This window comes from Pinus tabuliformis, chromosome 8 (assembly GCF_031772625.1).
Source record: "Pinus tabuliformis cultivar Carrire ecotype Pingquan chromosome 8, CPIR1, whole genome shotgun sequence".
NCBI classification, from domain to species: Eukaryota; Viridiplantae; Streptophyta; class Pinopsida; order Pinales; family Pinaceae; genus Pinus; species Pinus tabuliformis.
Window position 1 is genome coordinate 1,920,644,012 of NC_142294.1, and position 24,468 is coordinate 1,920,668,479.

The window sequence follows — 24,468 nt, forward strand, 5'->3', positions numbered from 1 at the left end:
TGAGTCAAAATATTTATTTTATAATGAGTGACATGTGTAAATATGTCATGCTTTTAAAAAATAATAAAAATAATTTTGGTTAATGTTAACTAAAATAAAAAATAAAAATTAAGTAATTGTATAAATAAATAATTAAAAATAATAGAAAAGCACATTTTACAATCAAATATAAGAGACATAAAAAATAATAAAAATAATTTTGATTAATGTTAACCAAAACAAAAATTAGATACTCATATAAATAAATAATTATAAATAGTGGAGAGGCTCATGCTACAATCAAATATAAGGGACATTTGTAAGTCTGTCACATTCTCAAAAAATAATAAAAATGATTTTTACTAATGTCAACTAAAACAACAAAAAAAAATAAATTAAATAATCATATAAATAAACAATTAAAAATGAACTAGAAACTCATTTTACAATTCAGTGTTTCACTTTTATTCTACTTGGTTCTTTGATATTTCATTTTCACTTTTCAAGTAATAAATAAAATATTTCCATGTCTATCTTAATTAAAATAATTTTATATAACTTTAAAGAAATAAAGTATATATATATATATATATATATATATATATATATATCAATGTAAATCTTAAATAAATTGTTTGAATATTTATATTAACTAATATATTTTAAATAAATTATTTGGATAGCTATATTAACTAATATATTTTAGTATAAAGTATCTCTACTATTGTATATTAATATTTACCCTAAAATATTTTATTGCTAAAAAAATTATATAACTCATTCAATTTTTAATATACAATATTAATAATAATAAAATATTCAAAAATACAATATAAAATATAAATCTATCTTAACCCCATATTTATAAATCTAGCGTAACTACATATTTTCACAGTTACACAGATCTGCCCTGGTCTCTGATATAAGCATGATGGCCGGCATGATGGCCGGCGAGAATAGCAGGAAGCAGCTTCATTTTCTACTCTTCCCATGGCTCGCGCTAGGCCACATAAATCCATTCGTAGAGCTCTCCAAGGGTCTTGCCATGAATGGCCACACCGTTTCCTTCCTCTCCACTCCCGTCAACATTTCCAGAATCAAGCGTTCGTTAACGACCCAGGACTGGCCAGGCCGGATCGATCTATTGGAAATGTCCTTACCACCGACAGAGGGCCTGATTCCGGGCGCGGAATGCACCGCCGATATCCCGAACCAAATGGCTGCTCCGCTCAAGAATGCGATGGACAGCATGGAGAAGCCGTTCCGAAGCCTTCTAGGCCAACTCTCGCCCGACTATGTCGTCCACGACTTCTCGCAGTTTTGGACGCAAAGCTTAGCTGCTGAGATGGGCGTTCCGGCAGTTTTTTTCATAGTCTTCTCCCCAGCCACCTGCGCTCATGCCTTCCACCCAGCTAAATTGCGAAACCCAGGAATAACTGTTGAGGAGGTGGCTGCTCCGCCCCGTGGTTTCCCATCTTCTGCTATCTCGTTCAGCCTGTACGAAGCGCGGGGTGAATTGCCTGCGTACAGAGAAGTACCTGGGCAACTCTCTCCAGCGTTTCGGATGGCTAGATGCCTTGAAGGATGCCTGGCAGTGGCTGTGAAATCGTCGTTTGAAGACGAAGATAAGTATATTCGTTATTTCCAGGACGTCACCAGTGTCCCGGTGCTTTCTGTCGGCCCACTTATGCCAGTCCTTCAGCCCGTTGCCAGGGGCAGCAAGGGCTCGAATCTGATGGAATGGCTGGACAAGCAGAGGGAAGCGTCCGTCGTGTTTGTGTCGTTCGGCAGCGAGACGTTTCTGTCGAGAGAACAAGTCCGCGAGCTGGCGCTGGGGTTGGAAGCGAGCGGTCTGATGTTTCTGTGGTCTCTGCGTTCTCCAGAGGCCGACCCGTTGGGGCTCCTTCCTGAGGGATTCCAGACTCGAACTCGGGACATGGGGATTATCACTGGGGAATGGGTGCCGCAGCTGCGGATCGTCTCGCACCCGGCAGTAGGCGGGTATCTGTGCCATGCCGGCTGGAGTTCCGCCATGGAGGCGCTGAGCTTTGGACTGCCCCTCATACTTGTGCCCATTAAGTTTGATCAGTTTTTGAACGCGCGGCAAATAGCGGCGGAATTGAAAGCCGGTATTGAGATCGAAAGGGAAGACGATGGCTCTTTTCTAAAGGAAAATGTCTGCGAGACTGTGAGAAGGGTTATGGTGGGGGAGGAGGGGAAACATTTGAGATTGAAAGCGGCAGAGGCCCGTGACATTCTAGTGGGCAATAATGGGCGCCAGCAGAGCTACATCGATGACTTTGTTCAACGGATCGAACAGTTACGAGGAAAGAAAAATATGGAAGCGGCCGAGAAGATTAGGAACTGAGATGTATTGATGGATTGATACCTGGGTAAGTGAGTTGTTTTTTATTTTAATCAAAGTAAATTTGATAATATTGGTCAATAATTTGGAGGAAGTCCAAAATCGGATTAAAATTCTCTGGTTTATTTAAAAAAAAATTAATAATAATGTGAATTATATGTTAATTTGGGCCAGATCAAGATCAAACCTTTCGAATTATTTATTGAGAAACTTTTCTTTTAAACTCGACAACTCAACCTGGCAAATCAGGGATGTGGCTGGAAAGCTTGACTGTTTTTGGAAGACCCTCTCTTTTTTGAAATGTTAGAGTGTTGGGTATTCTTTACATTCACAGGCGAAGATCCTATAACTTGTAATATAAAGATTTCTCTCTTACCTGAAATATCCAAGTAGAGGCTTGATGTTATTATAGTTGTACAACTACTCGTCATTGATCTTTTCTAAAAGAGAAATCTAAACCTTTAGTATAATTTTTTCTTCGTTGTGCACCAGATGATTTTGAAGGCGAATGACATAGGTTGCAGCTGTGAACTTAGTATTGCTGTAGGGTTCGTATGCTGTTACTAGTGGTTCTTTGAACCTTTCTTTTTGCTCCGGACTTTTCGGTTTCTCCAAAAATGTTGTTGCTGACAAAAGAAAATGATGCTGAAACAGAGAACCATTATTGATATTGTTGTTAGTCCCCGCCGTGCATTGCTGTAGGGTTCATAGGCAGTTACTAGTGGTTCTTTGAACCTTTCTTTTTGCTCCGGACTTTTTGGTTTCTCGACAAAAGAAAATGAGGTTAAACAGAGAACCATTATTGATATTGTTATTAGTCGCTTGCGCAATCAAGGCGCGGATAACCATTTGAAATGGAATTGTTTTTAATGTGATTTTTTAGATTTTTCGTGTTTGAATTTGGTAAAAGAAATTGAGGTGAAATTTTGATATGTGTTATTTAAACTCGTTTTTTCACTGTATATATAGATTCGACATCCTAAAAAAACTTTGAGGGCACTTCAATTGTGGAGAAGTTACTTATCAAACTTGTGATTTCAATAAATTCTTGTCAGATTTTAGAGAAATTAGACCAGAAAAAACCCACCAACAAAGCTTCCAAAAAAATGGGGGTGAAATCTTGATTTGTGTTATTTAAACTGGTTTTTCGACTGTATATATAGATTCGATACCCTGAAAACCTTTAAGGCACTTCAATTGTGCAGGAATTACTTATCAAACTTGTGATTTCAATAAATTCTAGTTAAATTTTAAAGAAATTAAACTAAAAAACCCACTAACAAAATTTAAAAAAAAAAAAACAAATCGAATCGAAATTAGTTAAGTTACTATTAGTTCAGCTGATTATTATCGGGATGAGTCACAAATAAGCAAAGTTTTTACTTTTAGTTCAGTTGATTATTTCGATGAGTCACAAATAAGCAAAGTTTTTAATTTTTACTATTAGTTCAGTTGATTATTATCTCGATGAGTCACAAATAAGCAACGTTTATATCTCGATGAGTCACAAATAAGCAAAGTTCCGGGGAGATGTATATCTCGATCTGTGAACAAACTTGAACGAGTGAATGAGGAAATTTGAACAAGTGGCAAGTATGAAATTGCAAGTGGAGAGTGGGATGATGCAAGTGGCAAGTGAAGCCAACGCAATGGATAGGTTCAGAGCAACAGATTAAGAAGCCGATCCATTCCAACCATTGATCCAATAGTAAAATCTAGCTTTTGTTTCATGTTCACAAGCTATTTGTGACTGTTGTTTATCCAGTAGAAATCGATCGACCTAGAGGCGTAAGAGGCAGAAGAAGCATTTCTGCTTCTCCCTGTTCCGAATCTACTTGATATTCCGAAGCTAGTTATTGTTTATCCGGTAGAAGTCAACCCAGAAGCGTAAAAGGCAGAATCTAGTTGTTGTTCCTAAGCTAGTTATTGTTTACCCAGTAAAAGTCGACCTAGAAGCTTAAAAGGCAGAAGATAACATCTTTCCATATCGAGATATAAAATAGCATATTCCCCGGTTTTAAAGCCCATTGTTGTTGCTCCAAAGTGGGGTTTTAAGCTGCTTTGCCCATGGCTGTAAGCTGCAAAAGTTACTGTGGTTGTAACCTGCCAAAGTTACTGTGCTGGAAGATGGGGTTTTAAGCTGCTTTGTCCATGGCTGCAACCTGCAAAAGTCGTTGTGCTGGAAGAAGCTTGCGGTGGCTTCACCACGCATGTCGGGTTTGAATTTCTTTCCTTTCACTTGGGGTCTCACTTGGGGCACTGGGGGTTTGAATTTCCTTCCTTTCTTTCACTTGGGGTTTCACTTGCTGTTTTAAGTTTTAAGTTGTTTTATCCATGTCTACTACCTGCAAAAGGTTGCTAGAGTGGACTATCCATGTCTACTAGTCTACTACCTGCAAAAGGTTGCAAGAGTGGACTAACTGTGGACATGCTTCAATAGTGGACTAATTGCACAAAGATGTCGTGGGTAGACATTGTTGCTAAACAAACAGATCTTATGCAAATTCAGTTTCATTGCTCAATATAGAGAATACAAAATAATTATTAATATTAATTCATGACTAACAGAAAAATTATGTTCCTTATTTTTAGGTTGTTACATCTAATGTGTTCTCCAATCCAACTATTATCTTCTAAACTAATTCCAGTAAAACTTTCAGTAAATGTGTGGTAAATATATTGAAACAAAGCTTGGTTTATTATCTTCTAAACTAATGTATTCTCCACTCCGACTATTATTTTCTAAACTAACTCCAGTAAAAGTTTCAGTAAATGTATGGTAAATATATTAAAACAAAACTTGGTTTATTTTAATTAATGTACAATGCTCAACTATAACTTCTGATCTGTAATAACTGTGTCCTCTCCCATTCTCTGCCTCTAAACATTGGCCTCATAAATATTCTACTATGAAAACGAGGATGTTGAGAACTTAACCATACATAAAATATGGGAAGGTATTTACCTTATTATTTTCTATGGAGATTTCATATAGATGGTGACAAAAATGGCTAAGAATTTTGCAGAGCCCATATTTGTACATCTTAATTTTTCTCTGCAAGGCCGAAAGCCTTTGAAGTACACCTCTCTTGGTCGATTGGAAGAAAAATATGTGTGATAGGTCCGGTGAATGAATCGAACCAATCGTCAATGTTTCCCCGCGGTATCCTCATGCACACAACAATCGAATCAACCAACACTACTGAACTGAATATTGACTCAGTCATATATAGTGTAGCAATTACAATGAGACGGAGCAGTAGAGTGAAACCGTACCCAAAACTTCGATGGGGTCCTTCACAATACTGACAAGCTTCATGGGGGTCCTTCACAATACTGACAAGCTTCATGGTCAGATGCTTGCAGTAAATGAAGACAACCTAGAGAGTATGGCTCCTAGGCTCCTAGATAAAGCTCTATGGGTCTGGACCCCGCACGACAGATGAGTAAATAAAGATAACTGCTGGCTATGGGTCTAACAAACCCCCCTCGCTTTGATTTCCGAGGTTGCTCGAGCTGACTGAGGTGCTAAAGTCGGTGTAAGGATATGGAAGTAGTTGTTTTCTATCTGTAGGATCTACTGTCTTTAATCCAACTGAAACAAGAGTGGCATATGGAACTGAGTTTTGATTTCGAGTTCCATATCTTCGATTTCGAGGATCATTCAGATCTGGCCTTTGCTTTTTTGTTTCCATATCGAGTTCGATGATCCTTCAAAATTTCAAATTTCCTTTATTAAGTGCAAAAATTTACAGTTCTGAAAACTTCAGATTAACTGCATAAAATTAAATTTCAAGTTGTTCGGCCCTGTACATTGTTTTCCATTGAATTTAACTACAATCTCGGCAGGGACTTGCTGCCTTGCAGCCCTACCTTGTTTTAAATAAATATAATAGATGGTCGAGATATTCGAGTACATTATACAGAAATTATAAAAGTTCTGTAGGTTACTTTTTCCCTAATAATTTGCCATCCTTGTCCGGAGAAGATGGCAGTTTGTGCTTATCTATACGTTTATCCATTATTGCTTCTGTGATCTGTCTTTGTCATCATTGTCTACTGCTGTAAAGGTACCTTTCTGTTTTTATAATGTTAACTACAACGAATATATTCATTATCGGTTCCGTGATCTATCTTTGTTATCATTGTTTAATGCTCTAAACATGCCTCGCGGTTTTTATAACGTTATTATAATGCTAAGTGCAACATCATGCGAAGGGATATTGGCAGCGATATTGGCTAATTTAAATATTGAAATTTATTTTTGTGTTTTTTAATTAAATTGATTAATTAAGAAAATATGATATGGCTTTTTTTTTGTTTTTTTGGTCTGTCACATTGATAAGTTATGTTATTGAACTATGATATGGTAATATATATTATTTAAATATATCATAAAATAGAGATAAATTTTGAACTATGATATTGTAATATATATTATTTAAATATATGATAAAGTTAAGAATTTTTCAAATGTACATATATTAATTCCTTTTATAATAATAATAATAATTTATAATTTAATTAATTTTTGATAATTTTTTATTTATTTTAACAGCTCAAATATATTATGAAATAAGTCTTTTGAGTTTATGATGAATTTATGTTTATCACTATTAATATATATTTTTAGTTAAGTTATTAAGAGGGTTAAGTCATTTAGAGGATTTGGCTAACAAAAAGATCAATCAAAATAATAATTATCTTTACTTGTTGTAGTGCTCTTTGCACATGTGGTTTGGGGTGTCTTTGTTTGGGTGAATGTTACATTTGCACTTGGGGTCAATTGTTCTAGTATTTTCATTGTTCCAGTGGTGGAAGATTGAAGTGATTTTTTGGTTTGTGTGCTTAATGCTATCAATTCTTACCTCTTTGTTTCTTACTGGATTGACTGTATAAGTTTAAATCAGCTAGTGTATTGCACTTCCTATTGGACTGAATTGGGGGGTGGGACGGAATTGATTGGGGAATCCTTCCTTTGCATGCTTATGTATTCTGAAAAGTTGGCGAGATTTCTACAGCAACTTTCAAATTTTCTAGCTCGATTTCCCAATCTCTCCTGCTATTTCCGGGCTTTTGTCCCACTCTCCGAGGCTGCATATTGAGGTGGTTGTTGATATACTAGGATCCTTCCATATTGGGATGGTGGAGTGCTTTTCACGTCATATCTTGGAAGGGTAAACTGCATTAAAGTAACGTGGTGTTTCTTCCTCCGAATCCTTGCAGTGTGCATCGGTCGTGGATCCCATCGGTGGTGGTTGGAATTGTCTGGTAGAGTATTTATCTATGTATTTCTTGGGAATATATTATATTCCTTATGCAATCCTCATCGGGAGGCCTTACCTTCATTGTAATTTTTCTCTCCGGTCTCTGCATGGACTACGTGGTGATAGTAGGTGTCTCCTTGATACTTTCTCTTTAGCAATGGACCTTGGCCCACACACGGAACATGGGTCTGATTAACTAGATGTTGATGTGTCAGTTCACAAGGCCTTTATTCAATCCATGGTCGCTGCGGAAGTCTAACAGGCCGGAGGAGTTGCCCGGAAAGTTATGGAAATTCTGGTCATATTTAGAAAAGAATCTGGCAAGGATTTTTGTAAATCCAAGTTATAATTGTTAAACTTCAAAATTTTAGGTGTTTTAGATGTTTTTGATGGTGCTGAATCCATTTCCACCATCAAAAAGATGATTCAAAAACCGACTCTACAAGACTTTTTGAAATTTTTTCGCCCGGATTTCGACCATTTTTAACTGTCCAAGAAATTCCTCCGCCTCATTAAACGACTCCTTACTAAAAATGATTGCGTGGGGAATTTTGTTTAACCTTTTTCTGTGTCTGGACACATGCTTGCGGATTGTGCCACGACAGAACTATAGGCTACACAACTCGAGTCATGCCCTCCACTTGCCCACCTTCATCACCAATTTTCAAAGAAGAATAGAGACTTGGTTATCAAATTGAATCATGAAACTAAACTTCTGTGTTTTGATCACAACGTGCTTTGGGACCAAGTCACTAGTTTACAAAAGAGGGCACTTGTGGGACATTGGATTTTTTCTGAGATGCTTGAGAAGGATATGCAGGGATGGGTTGCGATGAAATGGGCTTAGAGGGTTATTAAGCCTAAATTTTTGTGAGGTAATTTTAAAACCAATGCAAAGGAGAAAGAGAGTTGTTGTTAGTTTAACTTCTAAGTTGAAGAGTAAGAATTTTGCAAATGAAATATTAACAATTGTTAAATTTTCATTTATTTTTACAATTCTACAAAATCAACATTATATCTACATTTTTCACAGAATTTGGACTATACCATGTGGCTTTTGCAATTATGACTTTTGCATGAGGAACTTATATTCCGCTATCCCAATGCATGGATACAAGAGGACACCTTGATACTTGTTCAATTAGAAACAAAGCCAAAATTCCTTCAATTGAAAATGCCTGCAAAATTCCTAAGAAATTACCACCATAAAAGAAGTAAACATTTCTAAGACGACGTCTATCAAGCATATTTAAAATTTTGATTTTAAAATTTTGAGGATGGTTGTGAACCCAATCGCATAAAAACATTCTTAAAAATGGTATTTGATTATTTATGACTCACTACCTATAAGACCCAAAAAAAAAATTGTCATGTGAAAGATATACACAAGCCATATATTGTCTTGTTGTTTCTCACTAATAATAAGTAAAATAAATAGGGTGGATTATAGTTGAACTATTTATGCATGTAACAATATAAACTTTGAAACGGGAACTCATACTGTTACTCATTTTGTAGAGATAGAAAAAAACTGCACTGATTTTGAAAAGGGATGATGCAGAACACACATGTTTTTTAGAACATAGTTTTTGGCATTATAAATTTTTTTACACACATTGCGTTTTAGAATAGTAGTGATTTTGATGTTGATTTTAAAAAGTGGTAATTCTACATCAAGCCTTTTTTTTTAAAGGTTTTTTTTTTTTTTTAATGTATGAAATGTAAATAATTATTTTGTAAATTTAATAATCTTCATATTTTCTTGTTTTAATTTTAATTTTATTTTTTTTTGTAGTGAGGTTTTTATTGTTTTGCATATTTAAAGAAGAAGGCCGATATTTTGAATTTTCGATATTCCACATATTTATACATTATTAATTAATTTTTCAACCCACATGAAATAATTGTTTCTAAAAAACAATATTTTTTAACAATTGACATAAAAATAACCATTTTTAACATAAATATAACTAAAAAACTACATGTTTTGATATTTTTTGCTAGAAATGACATGTCAAAATCACAATTTTTATAGGAAAACTTTAACTAAAAATGGTTAAATAATAGGTTTTTTTTTAATTTCACGTCAAAATAATAATAATAATCATTTTTTTTCAAAAAATAATTATTAACTTAAAAATTCATGCGAAAATCACATAATACAATTCTTGAACGCATAACAACCTTAATTGAGTATATATTATTCTCATAAAATGTCAAAGTCAAAACATTACAAGTATAACTAATTAGTAGTTACAAAAAATGAGCTTGATTTCCAAGCATAACTTAAATTTAATCAACAATGTCACATAATCCAAATTCTTCGTCCTCTAGAATTTCATAATTGTCTTCTTCCACAATATTTTTTGCTTCATTTTTCTCATTTTCTTCTTCTAATGGATCATTAATGTATGTGAATCTCCCAATGTATGCCTTTCCAATCATTCTGTGTAATGGTGGTTGGGGTTCCTTTGCCTTTTTTGCCACATGTGATTCACTAAAGTCCCATTTCTTCAACCCAATTTCTTGCATTGCATCTCGAAGAAATTGAAAAGCATTAATCCTTTGTTGAACGAAATTGCACTGTATTGGATCTTTTTCAATTGCAATGCAATTACTTCCTTTTTGAAGGAAACATGCTAGTGTTGTACCTAGTTATCAAGCACAAAAAAATAATGAAGTAAATTAGTACAATGACATATTAATTAAAAAATAACATATTGAAATTCAATTCCATATAATAAAACTTACCTGAGCCAGAAAATAAATTCAGAACCCAATCTCCTTCATTTGAACATATGTCTATAAGATAGTAATCAATAACTGTGGTTTTTGATAAATGTTAACTATCTCTCATTTTGCTTCTTTGTCTTCATATGTTAGTTTTCTCACAACAGTATTATAAGTTAGTATTTGGCTATGACTCTTTCCATCTACCCGATTAAAAATCATAGACATATAGCTATTATCTTTTGCCCAATTATCAATTAGATGAACTCAAAATCATTTATAAATAGTTGATATTCACGGTTAAGAATATTTCACTTTTTCTTGTAACATGAAATAGTAAAAGTTCAATTAACTTGTACATAAATGAATTTTTCAACAATGATCAAATGTACATTTTAAACGTCTTACCATGTAAGCTGCATCCTTGAATTTGTTTTCCCCTTGAAGCTTGACAATAACATTGCCAATTTTGTGTCTAAATGAAACGTCACAAATATCCATAATGGTGATGACGTGACTTCTATAAATCCCGCAACCATTTTACTAAGAGCTTGATAGGTATAAGGGTCACTATCATAGTCAATGTTCGGAATATTGAAACCATGGAAAATATCTGCAATAACTAGGGCATAATCCCTTTTAGGTATGAGTTTAACAATGTCTTCACAGTCGCCTTGTATTACTTGATATTGAATAGTGTCTAGCCCATTCCAAATGAAATGAGTAAGAGTTGAATCAAGTTCAACATTCTTAATACGTTGCTTCTTCAGTCTTTCGTTCTTTATTTTTTCAATAAAGGTTCTGAAACTATCTGGTGCTCCATTATCATCATTTTTCACCTTTTATAAAATAAACAAATATATGTGTAAGTTATAAATTAAAAATAGTACACAAATGAATAAAAATGAATATATAAATCAAAATACCTTTTTAAATGCAGGGTAAAAAAATGTTAATGTTGATGTAGAAGTTGAATCTGGATAGTTGCATACAACATCATCCCAACTATTTTCATTCAACAATTTAACCATTTGTTCTTGAATTTTCATGTAAACTTTGTGACTGCATAGAATAAAGTAACAAAAAATTAATATAATGATATGTATAACAAATACTACTAAGAAAAATATGTTATATTTAAAAGAAAATTATAATCTGGAAATAAATAAAAATAATTCAACAAACTTACTCTTGAAATTCCTCATAGATTTCCTCCAATGATAATTCCTCTGACCTCACACGAGATAATACTGCTTTGACAATTTTTTCATCTTTCACTCCTTGTAATGCTCTCGTAAACTTTGTGACTGCATAGAATAAAGTAACAAAAAATTAATATAATGATATGTATAACAAATACTACTAAGAAAAATATGTTATATTTAAAAGAAAATTATAATCTAGAAATAAATAAAAATAATTCAACAAACTTACTCTTGAAATTCCTCATAGATTTCCTCCAATGATAATTCCTTTGACCTCACACGAGATAATACTGCTTTGACAATTTTTTCATCTTTCATCTTTCACTCCTTGTAATGCTCTCCAAGATGTGATAGTCATATCTTCTGGAAGCTGCTTCATTTCAGGACCTGATTTACTGATGCTGGAGCATCGAGCCAAAAAGGAAATTATTGTAAATAATATAATAGGGGTCATGCATTCTCAAATAAAACTAGGAGAGCTTTTAGACATAAAGGAGTGGATGTGGATCTTTAAGGGATAAGGATAGTTTTCTATTTTAGAACAGAATAAAAAAAAAAAAAAAAAAAAAAAAAGATGGAATAAAACTGAAAAGATGCTTTTTCATTTGTATGCATTGCATGTAGAGTTAGAGCTTTTAGTTGAGTGATTTTGGGATTTTTTATCATGCTAAGTTTAATAAATTATGGAGCCTCATAGGCATTGAAGGCAAGGAAGTGTGAGAGGAGTGTGTGAGAAGTGAGCAAGGATTCTCCTTGGGAGCCTTCGGGCAATTTGTAAAAGGGCCATAGATCTGTATATCTGGCCATGAATGTAAATCTCTTGTGAATGCTTGTTTTTATGTAAATATGAATATGGTGAATTCAGTTCTCTATGGGCATATTGGCGTTTAACCAGTTCTGAGATATGATACTATGTATGTGTCCAATGGTTGATTTAACTGTGGATTGGAAGGCGTGAATGGTCTTTTTATTCCTCCGCTTACTATTTGACGGCTTATCTCCCGGTTGCATATATGTCTCTGTCTACACTTGGAATTCTTGTGGTTTTAATGGATTTACAATTTTAAGTCGATCTTGATTCTCCAATGGCACATATGGTGGATATCGTAATCCCATTTGATGGTTTGTCTATGACCATAAGCCGCAACCTCGTGGTTATGATATATGCCAGCGTAGTGCTCTGTTTATAAAGACCTGTGGCGGACAAGAGGATAACGTAATAAAAGGGGCGAGTTCCAGTTTGGAACCGAACAATATAAATTGTGGGGAATCCGGCATCGCATGGACAATGAGTCACCAACTGTACCAAAAGCAGAAAGACAGAACTAGCGAAACGGTAGCTATACATCATAAGTGTATTGGGTCAATTGCAATTTGTATATGTACCAGTCATAACCCAATACAAAGGCGGAAGGGTATGGTGATATACCTATTGAATCAAACCGCTATGAAGTGTTGAGATTTATATAGCGACAATCCGTGGTTTATAAGCCATTGTTTATGGCAAAGGTGGAGTTTATAGTTGTCGTTGATAGATAAGGGTCTAAGCACTTCCCACGGTTCTATATGCACCTTATCCAAGGAAGGCGAGACGACTTATGTTTGTGAGGACCAATTCATATATATATCAGAGCTTGTTTATGGTAAAATCGAACTCATCTTTATCGCCGACAGCAAAAGAGGATGCCGTGAGCACATCTATGGCAGGCGTGCGATTGATACATATAGGAGCCTGTGGTAATTCGGTGCGATTTTAATCAGGATGTTTAAAATAAGGCCAGATTATAACCGGCAGCGGCATCAAGGAAAGGGAAGGTATATATATATGTGCCTTCGTCCATAGTAAGATTACATTTATAATATGGTGTTAATTGGCATTTGAACTCTGATCAGTTAGGACAGTGAGGGCGCACTCCAGCCTATATATATTGAGATTGTTACTAATGAGTTGTGGATTAGATTTGATGCCAACCATTTGTTTTATAGCCATGAATCAAGCTTTATATGCATGATGGGAGAAAGATCCTGGTAGTAGCGGCTTGGGAGTGGCCTGGGCTGCATCAGGTGGTATCAGAGCTAGAATAGTTCTGGTTGAAGATTCAAGTTTTTTTAAGTTCAGTTAATTGCATGTGATGAATGAATGTTGGATTTTGGAACTGATGAATATTGCAGCACAGAGATGCAGTGCGGATGAGGAAGTGAAACAAGATCAACTGGATCTTGAAAGGTGAGCTGACAGGTATTAATTGTCTCTGGTTTAAAGGTTATGCTTGATAATTTGATTTACAGGCATAGGGAAGAAATCTCAGCAGGAAGAAGCAGATCACAGCTGGAGTGCAGTGATAAAGGAGTCCAGCAAGGGATTCTAAGTGAATGTGGCAGAACCTAAAGATTCAACAGAGGTTGAATAAAGTTGCAGATGAGAGAAGCTTACAGGAGCAGTAGAGGATGCTCGAAAGGTTCCAACAGAGGACCAATGATTACCAAAAGACCAGATCCGGAGGGAAGGATTGGTGAGGTAAGTGGCAGCAAGAGAGCTTGCTGTGGTAGAAGCTTCATGCAACTCATAGGTGAGGAACTTATGGCGAAGGAGATGACTACTGAAGGTCATAAAGGAGAGAGCAGAGGTTCAGAAAGAGGCCACAGTAAAAAAGAGAAGAAATATGCCAAGGCAAATGGCATAAGACAACAATTGGCTCAGGAAGAGTATGAGAAAGAGAAAGCAGAGATAGCAGTTCATCTTGAGCTATTGATGGAGTTGTTACGAGAAAATTGGAAAGACCAGAGACATGGTTTACTAATGAGGAAGAGAGTGAAGTGGCAGAGGCTACAACAGAAAAGAGATTTACAGATAAGCATGCAGTTAACAGAGGAGAAGATCATTGATGATTTCTTGAGTTATTGGGAAAATCCAGATCAGATGGATAATGTAAAACCATGTATTTTTGTAGTTGACAATTGTGGTGTGATGACAGGTTTTACTGAGGAGGATGTGCAACTGTTACAGCACAAGAGGAAGTTCGTGTGGATGCAGAAGAAGTGGATCAGTCTGTAGCACGGATAAGTGAAGCAACAGTTGAAACTGTTGAACTCTGTGATCTTCAAAGTGACAGTTTGTGTGTGAATGCAGGGACTGTAAGTGATGATGATATGCTACAGCAATGCTACAGAGAAATTGCATTGTTGGAATATTGGTTGGAGAATCCAAAGTATGACAAGGAGATTGCAACAGATGAAAGAGTTCAGTACAGTGAACGAGAGCAGAAAGACATCTTGGAGGTAGATGATAAGAAGGCGATACTAGCTGACAGTCTCATGGTGAATACGAATCAGCATACTGATGTGCTGACAGAGAAGTTGGGAGGAAACTCAGAGCAGCATATTGAAGTGTTGCCAGCGAAAGCTCAGGAAAAAGTTGCAGATGAAATTGCAGGTGACAAGCAAAGGAATGTTGCAGAGGGACAGGAAGTTTGGGAGGCAGCAACATTCATAGTGACAGCGAGAGCAACATGTAGAGCGACACTAGCAGCAGAAGAGGCACTGAGGCCTTATATTTTTTATTCTAACAATTGTTTTGTGAGTACAGGTCTTACTGAAGAAGCTGGAGAAAATCTGCTAGACAAAGAAATTGAAATGATGAGGCGGATGATGATGAAGAAATTCCGGAAGAGACCAGCAGCAGTGAAACAAAAGAGAAGCAGCAAGAGGAAGACAGCAGAAGATTGCAAGAGTACAGCTAGTGGAGAAAAGCAGCATAAAGTGTGGAGACCTGGAGAAGAACAACAGATAGAAGCAACGGCAAATGGGAAGCTACAGTACAAGATATGGGATCCAGGCAAACATAGATCTGAACACATGATCAGGAGATCATGAATTTTTCTACCTTGGGAGTATGATGCTGGAGCATCCAGCCAAAAAGGAAATTATTGTAAATAATAGAAATAGGGGTCATGCATTCTCAAATAAAACTAGGAGAGCTTTTAGGCATAAAGGAGTGGATGTGGATCTTTAAGGGATAAGGATAGTTTTCTATTTTAGAACAGAAAAAAAAAAAAAAAAAAGATGGAATAAAGCTGAAAAGATGCTTTTCCATGTGTATGCATTGCATGTAGAGTTAGAGCTTTTAGTTGAGTGATTTTGGGATTTTTTATCATGCTAAGTTTAATAAATTATGGAGCCTCATAGGCATTGAAGGCAAGGAAGTGTGAGAGGAGTGAGTGTGAGAAGTTCTCCTTGGGAGCCTTCGGGCAGTTGTAAAAGGGCCATAGATTTGTATATCTGGCCATGAATGTAAATATCTTGTGAATGCTTGTTTTTATGTAAATATGAATATGGTGAATTCAGTTCTGTATGGGCATATTGGCGTTTAACCAATTCTGAGATATGATACTATGCATGTGTCCAATGGTTGATTTAACTGTGGATTGGAAGGCGTGAATGGTCTTTTTATTCCTCCGCTTACTATTTGACGGCTTATCTCCCGGTTGCATATATGTCTCTGTCTACACTTGGAATTCTTGTGGTTTTAATGGATTTACAATTTTAAGTCGGTCTTGATTCTTCAATGGCACATATGGTGGATATCGTAATCCCATTTGATGGTTTGTCTATGACCATAAGCCACAACCTCGTGGTTATGATATATGCCAGCGTAGTGCTCTGTTTATAAAGACCTGTGGCGAACAAGAGGATAACGTAATAAAAGGGGCGAGTCCAGTTTGGAACCGAACAATATAAATTGTGGGGAATCCGGCATCGCATGGACAACAAGTCACCAACTGTACCGAAAGCGGAAAGACGGAACTAGCGAAACAGTAGCTATACATCATAAGTGTATCGGGTCGATTGCAATTTGTATATGTACCGGTCATAACCCAATACAAAGGCGGAAGGGTATGGTGATATACCTATTGAATCAAACCGCTATGAAGTGCTGAGATTTATATAGCGACAGTCCGTGGTTTATAAGCCATTGTTTATGGCAAAGGTCAGTTTATAGTTGTCGTTGATAGATAAGGAGGTAAGCACTTCCCACGGTTCTATATGCACCTTATCCAAGGAAGGCGAGACAACTTATGTTTGTGAGGACCGATTCATATATATATCAGAGCTTGTTTATGGTAAAATCGAACTCATCTTTATCGCCGACAGCAAAAGAGGATGCCGTGAGCACATCTATGGCAGGCGTGCGATTGATACATATAGGAGCCTATGGTAATTCGGTGCGATTTTAATTAGGATGTTTAAAATAAGGCCAAATTATAACCGGCGGCGGCATCAAGGAAAGGGAAGGTATATATATATGTGCCTTCGTCCATAGTAAGATTACATTTATAATATGGTGTTAATTGGCATTTGAACTCTGATCAGTTAGGACAGTGAGGGCGCACTCCAGCCTATATATATTGAGATTGTTACTAATGAGTTGTGGATTAGATTTGATGCCAACCATTTGTTTTATAGCCATGAATCAAGCTTTATATGCATGATATGAGAAAGATCGTGGTAGTAGCGGCTTGGGAGTGGCATGGGCTGCATCATTTACTGCTGCTACATATCAATGGCTTAGACTTTTTGACCTTCTAGTTTTTAATGCCAATGTTTTCCACATGCTAAAAATCTCATTAATCAACTCCCATATATCTCTACTTCTAAATGCCAACTGGAAAACGTTATCAACACCTCTGAATAAATCACTAAATTTTCCGCCTTTGCCACCTTTTGAATTGATTTTCTCTTCAATTGGATAGCCTATTTCCATACAAGATTCCTTTCGGAAATCTACAGTAACATTTATCCTATCCCCACCACATTTTTTTTCAAATTCACTATGAATAAATCTAACCCTTGGATGAAAGTCATAGACATCCTATATTCATTATTTGAATTATGATCCCATGCCACTAACTTTGCTTCTGTATCTGATAAACCAGCATGAATGATACATTTCATTGTTTCAAAACATGAGTTATGGGGATATTCCTTTATCAATTGTCTTTGAGCTTCTACCGAATGGTTCCCCCCAAGCACATAATATTTGTATTCAAAACATTTTAACTTATCAAATGCTTCTTTGTTAGGATCTTGAACTGGATCAATAAGAAGCACATAACTAACCACATGAGCATATGGATTGTACCTCATCAATGTCTTCAAGTTGTGAACACGCAGATGATATGGCTTTCTGATTTGATATTGACATTGTCCTTCACTTGCCTTATAGATTTGTCTTACATTAAGCTGAAATATACGACAACCCTCAATTAAGTTTCTTTTTGTCAAATTCTGTTGAATGGAATTTTGTTTTGTTTTGATAATGCCATCCTCTAAATCAGTTCCTGGTATAATGATTTCTCTGCTTTCTTTTGAAGTTTCACTAGGTTCTTGACTGTCGGTAGTGACTACTTCAAAATCTTCAATTTTACTTTTCTTCTTCATAACATTCTCATCATTAACTGGAACAGATTTATTCTTGGGCATTGTTACTTTTGGTCTTTTATGGCTCTTCTCAGTTCCAATGTCATCTTCAGTAATGGCAACATGTTCTTCACTGTTAGTTTCAACTTCATCGTCTTCAAAAGTAACTTGTCTACCCTTGCCAGATTTATCTACTAGAGGTATTTTTTTTTTATCCCTTGGATGTAGTTTTGTAGCATCATCAATTACTACATTTTTCTTGTTTGCTATAATTCTTCTGACAGCTTTCATAATATCATGCTCTATGAAATGAATACCTCTCAACCTAATTGAACAACTTTCAACAAAATTCTGCCAAACAAAATATCATATGTCAATAAAAAGAAAGTTAAAAAAATATAGTGAGATAGTTACAAGAACACAAAATACAAATATAAATAACAATATTTATGATATTTTGTTTTATCTCATTTACAACTTGTTTACACAACTTTATAGATACCTCTCTCGTGTCATACAATGAATATGATAACTGGTATTTAATCCTTTCATGTGACTTGGGAGGTTTTGTAAGTATGTAAACAACTTCACTGTCCAGTATTGAACACATGTCTATGACTCTTCTCATCACATCATAAATTCCATTATCATTCGGTATATCAATATATAGATATATATTCACATTTTGACTTTCTCTTTCTTTCACATACCAGATTCTTATTGGAAGTTTCACTTCTTTTGAATTCTTCCAGTGTGAAGTCATATTCTTATCATTTGAGGCACTTGAAAGATTTGTAGCCATCAGCGCAGGTGGAGTTCATTCACCAATGTTTTTTGAAGATCCACCTTTAAGAATCTTTAGTCCAGAAAGATTCACAAAAATCTTCTTTGATGCCATTTTCCTGAAAAAAAGAAATACATAAATCAGTAAATAACAAAAACATATTAACTTAAATTAACAACGAAAACGATAAATGATAATTAATTTTATAAATCATAACAATTTCGAGAAAAAAATTAAAAAATACATTGCCATGTCACCGCACCCTAAAATTCGGACGGCCAATCGAGCCAGCCATTGGGTCCGAGCCCCTAGCCCACCATACAGCCCAACCACTGCCCTCCGCTCAGCCCCCCCCCCTCGCGCCACCCCGGTGGCCCGCCCGCGGGGTGGCAGGACGATTCTTAGAACCACCCTGCCACCTTGCGGGTGGGCGGGCCAGCCATACTCATCGCCCCTAACCTACGGGCCCGTTTGGCCGCCATGAGCATTACCGGGCCCGTTTGGCCGTCGTGTGATTTACCGAGCCAACCATGCTCACAGCGAACATAGTGGGTAAATTTGGTTCGCAAAAAGTTTTAATTTAAAAAAAAAAAAATCTACTTCATTAAACTTATTTAATATTAAAATTTGCAAGGAAAAAAATTTAACTAACCTTTCAATTGCAAGAATTCTCTGTTGAATATGTTGTTGATAGCAATGTAGCTGCTCCACAAATTCACTTCAAGTCTTTCAACGAACCTCAGAAAACCTTGATGTGAAGTGAGTAATAGTGATAATGGAATTTATTATATAGGTGAAATGACGGAGATGTTTTCCCATGTGGTTAATGTGGGATTAATTTGTTTAAAAAAAATTAATATGTTAATTTTTTTATGGCGACAAAAGAGTCAAGGGATCTCTACTTTAATGGTTCATGCGGCACAATACTTGCTAAGGTTTTGCAAATGGGGTAGCAAGCTAAGTGGGTTTGATTGTGGGGAAAACTCCACAGTTAAGCGCGCTTGAGCCAGAGGAGATCTGGGATGGGTGACCTCCTGCAAAGTCTTGGTTACCGGGTGGAAGCTCTGGAAGTGATGATTGATGCTATGATTCATTTCACTAGTTTCAATCCCACTTCTTCACCCCTGTGAGCATCACCCGATGCAATGAGTGCTAAGTGAACTATTCAAAAATCATGAGAAATTAGTCAGTTACGACTACCTCTCATGGAAATGGTCATACGTGAATGACTTACTTAACGCAGTTGAATCCCAAAATGATATCTAAGAGAAATTATGATAAAGCGAATATTATGGAATTGTTTTATAGTGGGGTGAATGTGTGATTAATTTGTTTTAGAATGTATTATAAAAAAAAAAAAAAAAAAATATATATATCAATTGTTTAGCAAATATTACATACTTTAACTATTAAAATAATTTAGGTAAAAGTCATAAAAAAATTAGTTTACATTTTTCAATAAATTGTAGAATAAAATAATAAAGAAAAATAAATCTAACAAAATTTTTGGAGGGAAATATTTTGGCGAAATTTTTTGGAGGGAAAATTTCATTCTCTAAGATATATAATAGTTTTAGGAGACTCTACATTTGTATCATTCAACCTCTTCTATTTGAAAGGGATGGATTGTCCTGATAGTGAAGTTTCGATTTGTGCAACATCAACGTCTTCATCGAGTAACAACTCTATTCATATTGATGAATATAACGGGAATTCTTCCACTATGAATAGAAAGTCAATTCTTCCACTTAGTCCTAATCCTAAGGACTATGAGAGCAGCACTGATGAAAGAGGGGATGGAGAATTTCAAATAAATAAAGAGTCACAGATTCCACTTAGTCCTAATTCTAAGGACTATGAGAGCAACAGTGATGAAGATAATGATGACAAATTTCAAAAGAATGGAGTTTCATGTTGTCCACTTAGTCCTGATCCTATGGACTATGAGAGCAGCAGTGATGAAGATCATGATAATGAATTTCAAGAGAATGGAGTGACATGGCGTCCACTTAGTCCTAATTCTAAGGACTATGAGAGCAGCAATGACGAAGAGCATGATGATGAAGTTCAAAAGAATGGAGTGTCACGGTGTCCACTTAGTCCTGATTCTAAGGACTATGAGAGCAGCAGTGCTGAAGAGCGTGATGACGAATTTCAAAAGAATGGAGTGTCACGGTGTCCACTTAGTCCTGATTCTAAAGACTATGAGAGCAGCAATGCTGAAGAGCGTGATGACGAATTTCAAAAGAATGGAGTGTCACGGTGTCCACTTAGTCCTAATTCTAAGGACTATGAGAGCAGCAGTGATGAAGAGCGTGATGACGAATTTCAAAAGAATGGAGTGTCACGGTGTCCACTTAGTCCTAATTCTAAGGACTATGAGAGTAGCAGTGATGAAGAGCATGATGATGAATTTCAAAAGAATGGAGTGTCATAGTGTCCTCTTAGTCTTAATTCTAAGGACTATGAGAGCAGCAGTGATGAAGAGCGTGATGATGAATTTCAAAAGAATGGAGTGTCATGGTGTTCTCTTAGTCCTAATTCTAAGGACTATGAGAGCAGCAGTGATGAAGGACAAGATGATGCACTTAGTCCTAATTCTAATGAGTATAAAGGTAGCAATGACAAAGAACATGATGTAGCATTTTTAGTAAGTAAACAGTCACATTTTCAACGTAGTCCTAATTCTATGGACTATGAGAGCAGCACTGACAATGCACATGAGGAAGAATATCCAATAAACATCGAGTCAAATTTTCCATTCAGTCTGAATTCTAAGGACTATGACAATAGCACTAAAGAAGGGGAAGATGAAGAATATCCTCCAAGTCAGTGTTTGAAAAGCACAACTAATCATAGTGTGGATAAAATTCCTCTTAATGATTATGAAAATCCTTATACAAATGATGATCCAATGATGGATATGTTGCCAAAAAATATTGTATCGAGGAGTAGGAGCAGACCTTTTCGTATCAATGCAAGATGTTCTAGTTATAGAAGGGGTAGAACAGAATATCTCACGAGAAGAAGTTCTATCAGCACTCTCATTTCAAGTGAATGTTGTCAAAAAGATTGCTTGAAACATATGGATTTCACATTTGCATTAGAGAGCACGAAGAGATATTTGTCCATGAATAAAAGCATGAAAAATTCATATTTAGTTGAGTGCATGCAATCTACATTGTCAGGTTATGATTATCATATTGGGACTTTATTTATCTATAGAAAGGCTTTCAAAATGTTTCATTCAATTAGGAATTTTTGTCTCTCAAGAATTCAAGAAAATTTGGAAAAGAATCCCACATTTTATTCAGAAGTACGTCATAAAAGACAATTTGGGCCATTATCAAATATTGCAATGTCATGGATGAAAGATTTCTTTTCAAAGCATGGAGAGTGTATGCCAAATAGAGAGACAATACATATTTTAGATAAATTTTCAAGACGATAAATGTTCAACTTATATAAATAATATGTAGAAGGTGCTGAGGGACATGGCCAGTCTATTACATATCAATATTTTGTGAAGATATGGAAGAAATAATTCAACAATGTTCGTATTCCTAAGAAGACAAGGATGGGTATTTGCAGTACATGTGCTTCTCTTAAATAAAAAAGGGACAAATGTGAAGGGTCAGAAAGTGGTAAGCATTCATAACTTTAACTTTTAAAACTGTATACTCATCAACTATGAAAACATATTTCTTAATGGCTTTCTTTTATGTTGTGTAGATTCAATTGTCAAAGAACTTCAGGAGCATCACGAACAACAAACAAATGAAAGGAAAAAGTTGTACAAGCATCAAAAGAAGTGTAAATAAAATCTGAATAAATATTTGGGTTTGATAATTGATGGTATGGACCAAAAGAAAACATTTTTACCACATTTTTCTCGCACACCCAAAAATTTACAGGAGGAAGATTTTATTCAGTATCACTTGGTCGGTTGTATGGTCTTCAATGGGAAAATGTTGCCAAGGGCGTACTTCACAGCACCAAATATTCATAATGATGCAAATCTTACCATAACCATAATTCATGATGTGCTTTCTCATTGGTCTAGTAATCTTCCTGAAGTTTTGTATCTACAATTGGACAACACTTGCCGTGAAAACAAAAATCATGTTGTTTTTGGATATCTAAACATGCTTGTTGAATTGAGAATTTTTCAAAAGGTAAAGGTTGGTTTCCTTCTTGTTGGGCACATTCATGACCATATCGATCAGATGTTCAGTCATTTTTCAGTCACATTGAGGAGGAAGGAAGTTGGGAGCTTTCCATCATTAATTGAATGTAATAAGAAATCATACATGCCAGAGCCTACTTTTGATGTGTTGGAAAAAATTGTTGACATGCGAAGGTTTATTCTAGGATCACATGGTGAGGGGAAATGCATTGAACAACTTAATGACATTAGCTTCCAACATCAATTTCGTATCAAAAAAAATTAATGGGAAAACATTAATATGGGGCAAGAAGTATTCAACTACTGCAGAATGGGCACTGTCATTAGGTTTGGAATTTTTGAAGTTCATTCCAAATCATCCAATATTTGCATCAAAAATATTTTTATTACAATCAGTTGGTGAAGTTCATAATGCAGGTAAACAAAATAGAGATATAAATTATTATGATTGCCTAGAAGAAATTAAAAAATGTATTGGATATACATATGAGTACTTTGACATTGTTGATTCAGTTAGGGGGAGTCATTTTTCAATAATCAAAGTGATATCATTTCAACAACAACAAATGAAGATATACCTATGAAAAATCCATTTATTTGGCCACAAAATGTGTCGAATGAACATGAGGAAATAAACATTGTTGAACAACAACAATCTCAATGTATTATCAATTCTTCACAGGTAGAGGAAACATAGATGTTTATTAGTTCCAGAAGATCTCGTGCACAACGTGAAGCCATGGAAGACTTTTACAAGGGTTCAGTACAAGATATTAAGGAGGGTTGCATGATCACAGTGCTAGCATATGGAGATCCCAATGGCTATCCATTCTGGGTTGTTAAAGTTATAAAGGTCTTTACAGAAAATGAGGATGTTACAGGTGTTGAAGTACATTGGTATGCCACAAATACACACCCATTCAATGGTGTGTATAAGCCAGAGATGGTAGTTAACAAAAAAAAATGGCAGAAAGAGAAAAAGAAAGGGTACAAATATAAATCGCCGCTGCACAGACATATTAAAATTGGAGGAACTCTTCGCTTCAAGACGATAGATATTTTGAAAAGGTTGTTACCAGAAGGAACAATGTTGAGATGGGAATCTGCTGAAACCAGTCGTAGATCTAGAAGAATTTTGAAACCTGAAATGGTGGGCATACATGTGGACTCAGATGGGGCACTAGTAGATGAAAAAGAAGAATATGGAACATCTTTGTCAACATCCAGTCACTCATCTGAAGATGTGAATTCTGATGGTGTGTAAGAAAATATGAGTGATTTTGAATAATTGTTTAAGACAATTTATATAACTGATGTTTGCATCGTATCTTGAAATAAAAAAATTTATTTCCATATGGTGTAAAATGAGAAGTTATGAGTCATTTTTATGTTGTTGGATTATATGTCTTAATTATGATAATTTTTATTGTTTAGAATATCTACAATGCAACATTCAACTAGAGATATAATGTGTGTTTCATTCAATATACAAATAATGAATTTTGAATTCATTATTCATGTAATTTGTTCATAAT

The 24,468-nt window shown here is 35.5% G+C and overlaps 1 protein-coding gene across 3 annotated transcripts; it reads left to right on the top strand.

Annotated features, from left to right (window-relative positions):
- The first annotated feature begins 859 nt into the window (after window positions 1–859).
- On the top strand, window positions 860–3,226 carry LOC149244181 (UDP-glycosyltransferase 91C1-like). Of its 3 annotated transcripts, none has more exons than XM_089374754.1 (2): window positions 860–2,372; window positions 2,837–3,226. In XM_089374754.1, the coding sequence occupies exon 1, from the start codon at window positions 908–910 to the stop codon at window positions 2,345–2,347; it is 1,440 nt and encodes a 479-aa protein (XP_089230880.1). In that variant the 5' UTR covers window positions 860–907; the 3' UTR covers window positions 2,348–2,372; window positions 2,837–3,226. The 3 variants fall into 3 exon arrangements, with proteins under 3 accessions (XP_089230880.1, XP_089230881.1, XP_089230882.1); XM_089374755.1 differs by lacking the exon at window positions 2,837–3,226 and adding an exon at window positions 2,594–2,821; XM_089374756.1 differs by lacking the exon at window positions 2,837–3,226 and adding an exon at window positions 2,519–2,539.
- Window positions 3,227–24,468: the final 21,242 nt, after the last annotated feature.

What these genes read in the sequence shown, in the direction of transcription:
- LOC149244181 (XM_089374754.1), top strand. Translation starts at nt 908, where the DNA reads ATGATGGCCGGCATGATGGCCGGCGAGAATAGCAGGAAGCAGCTTCAT.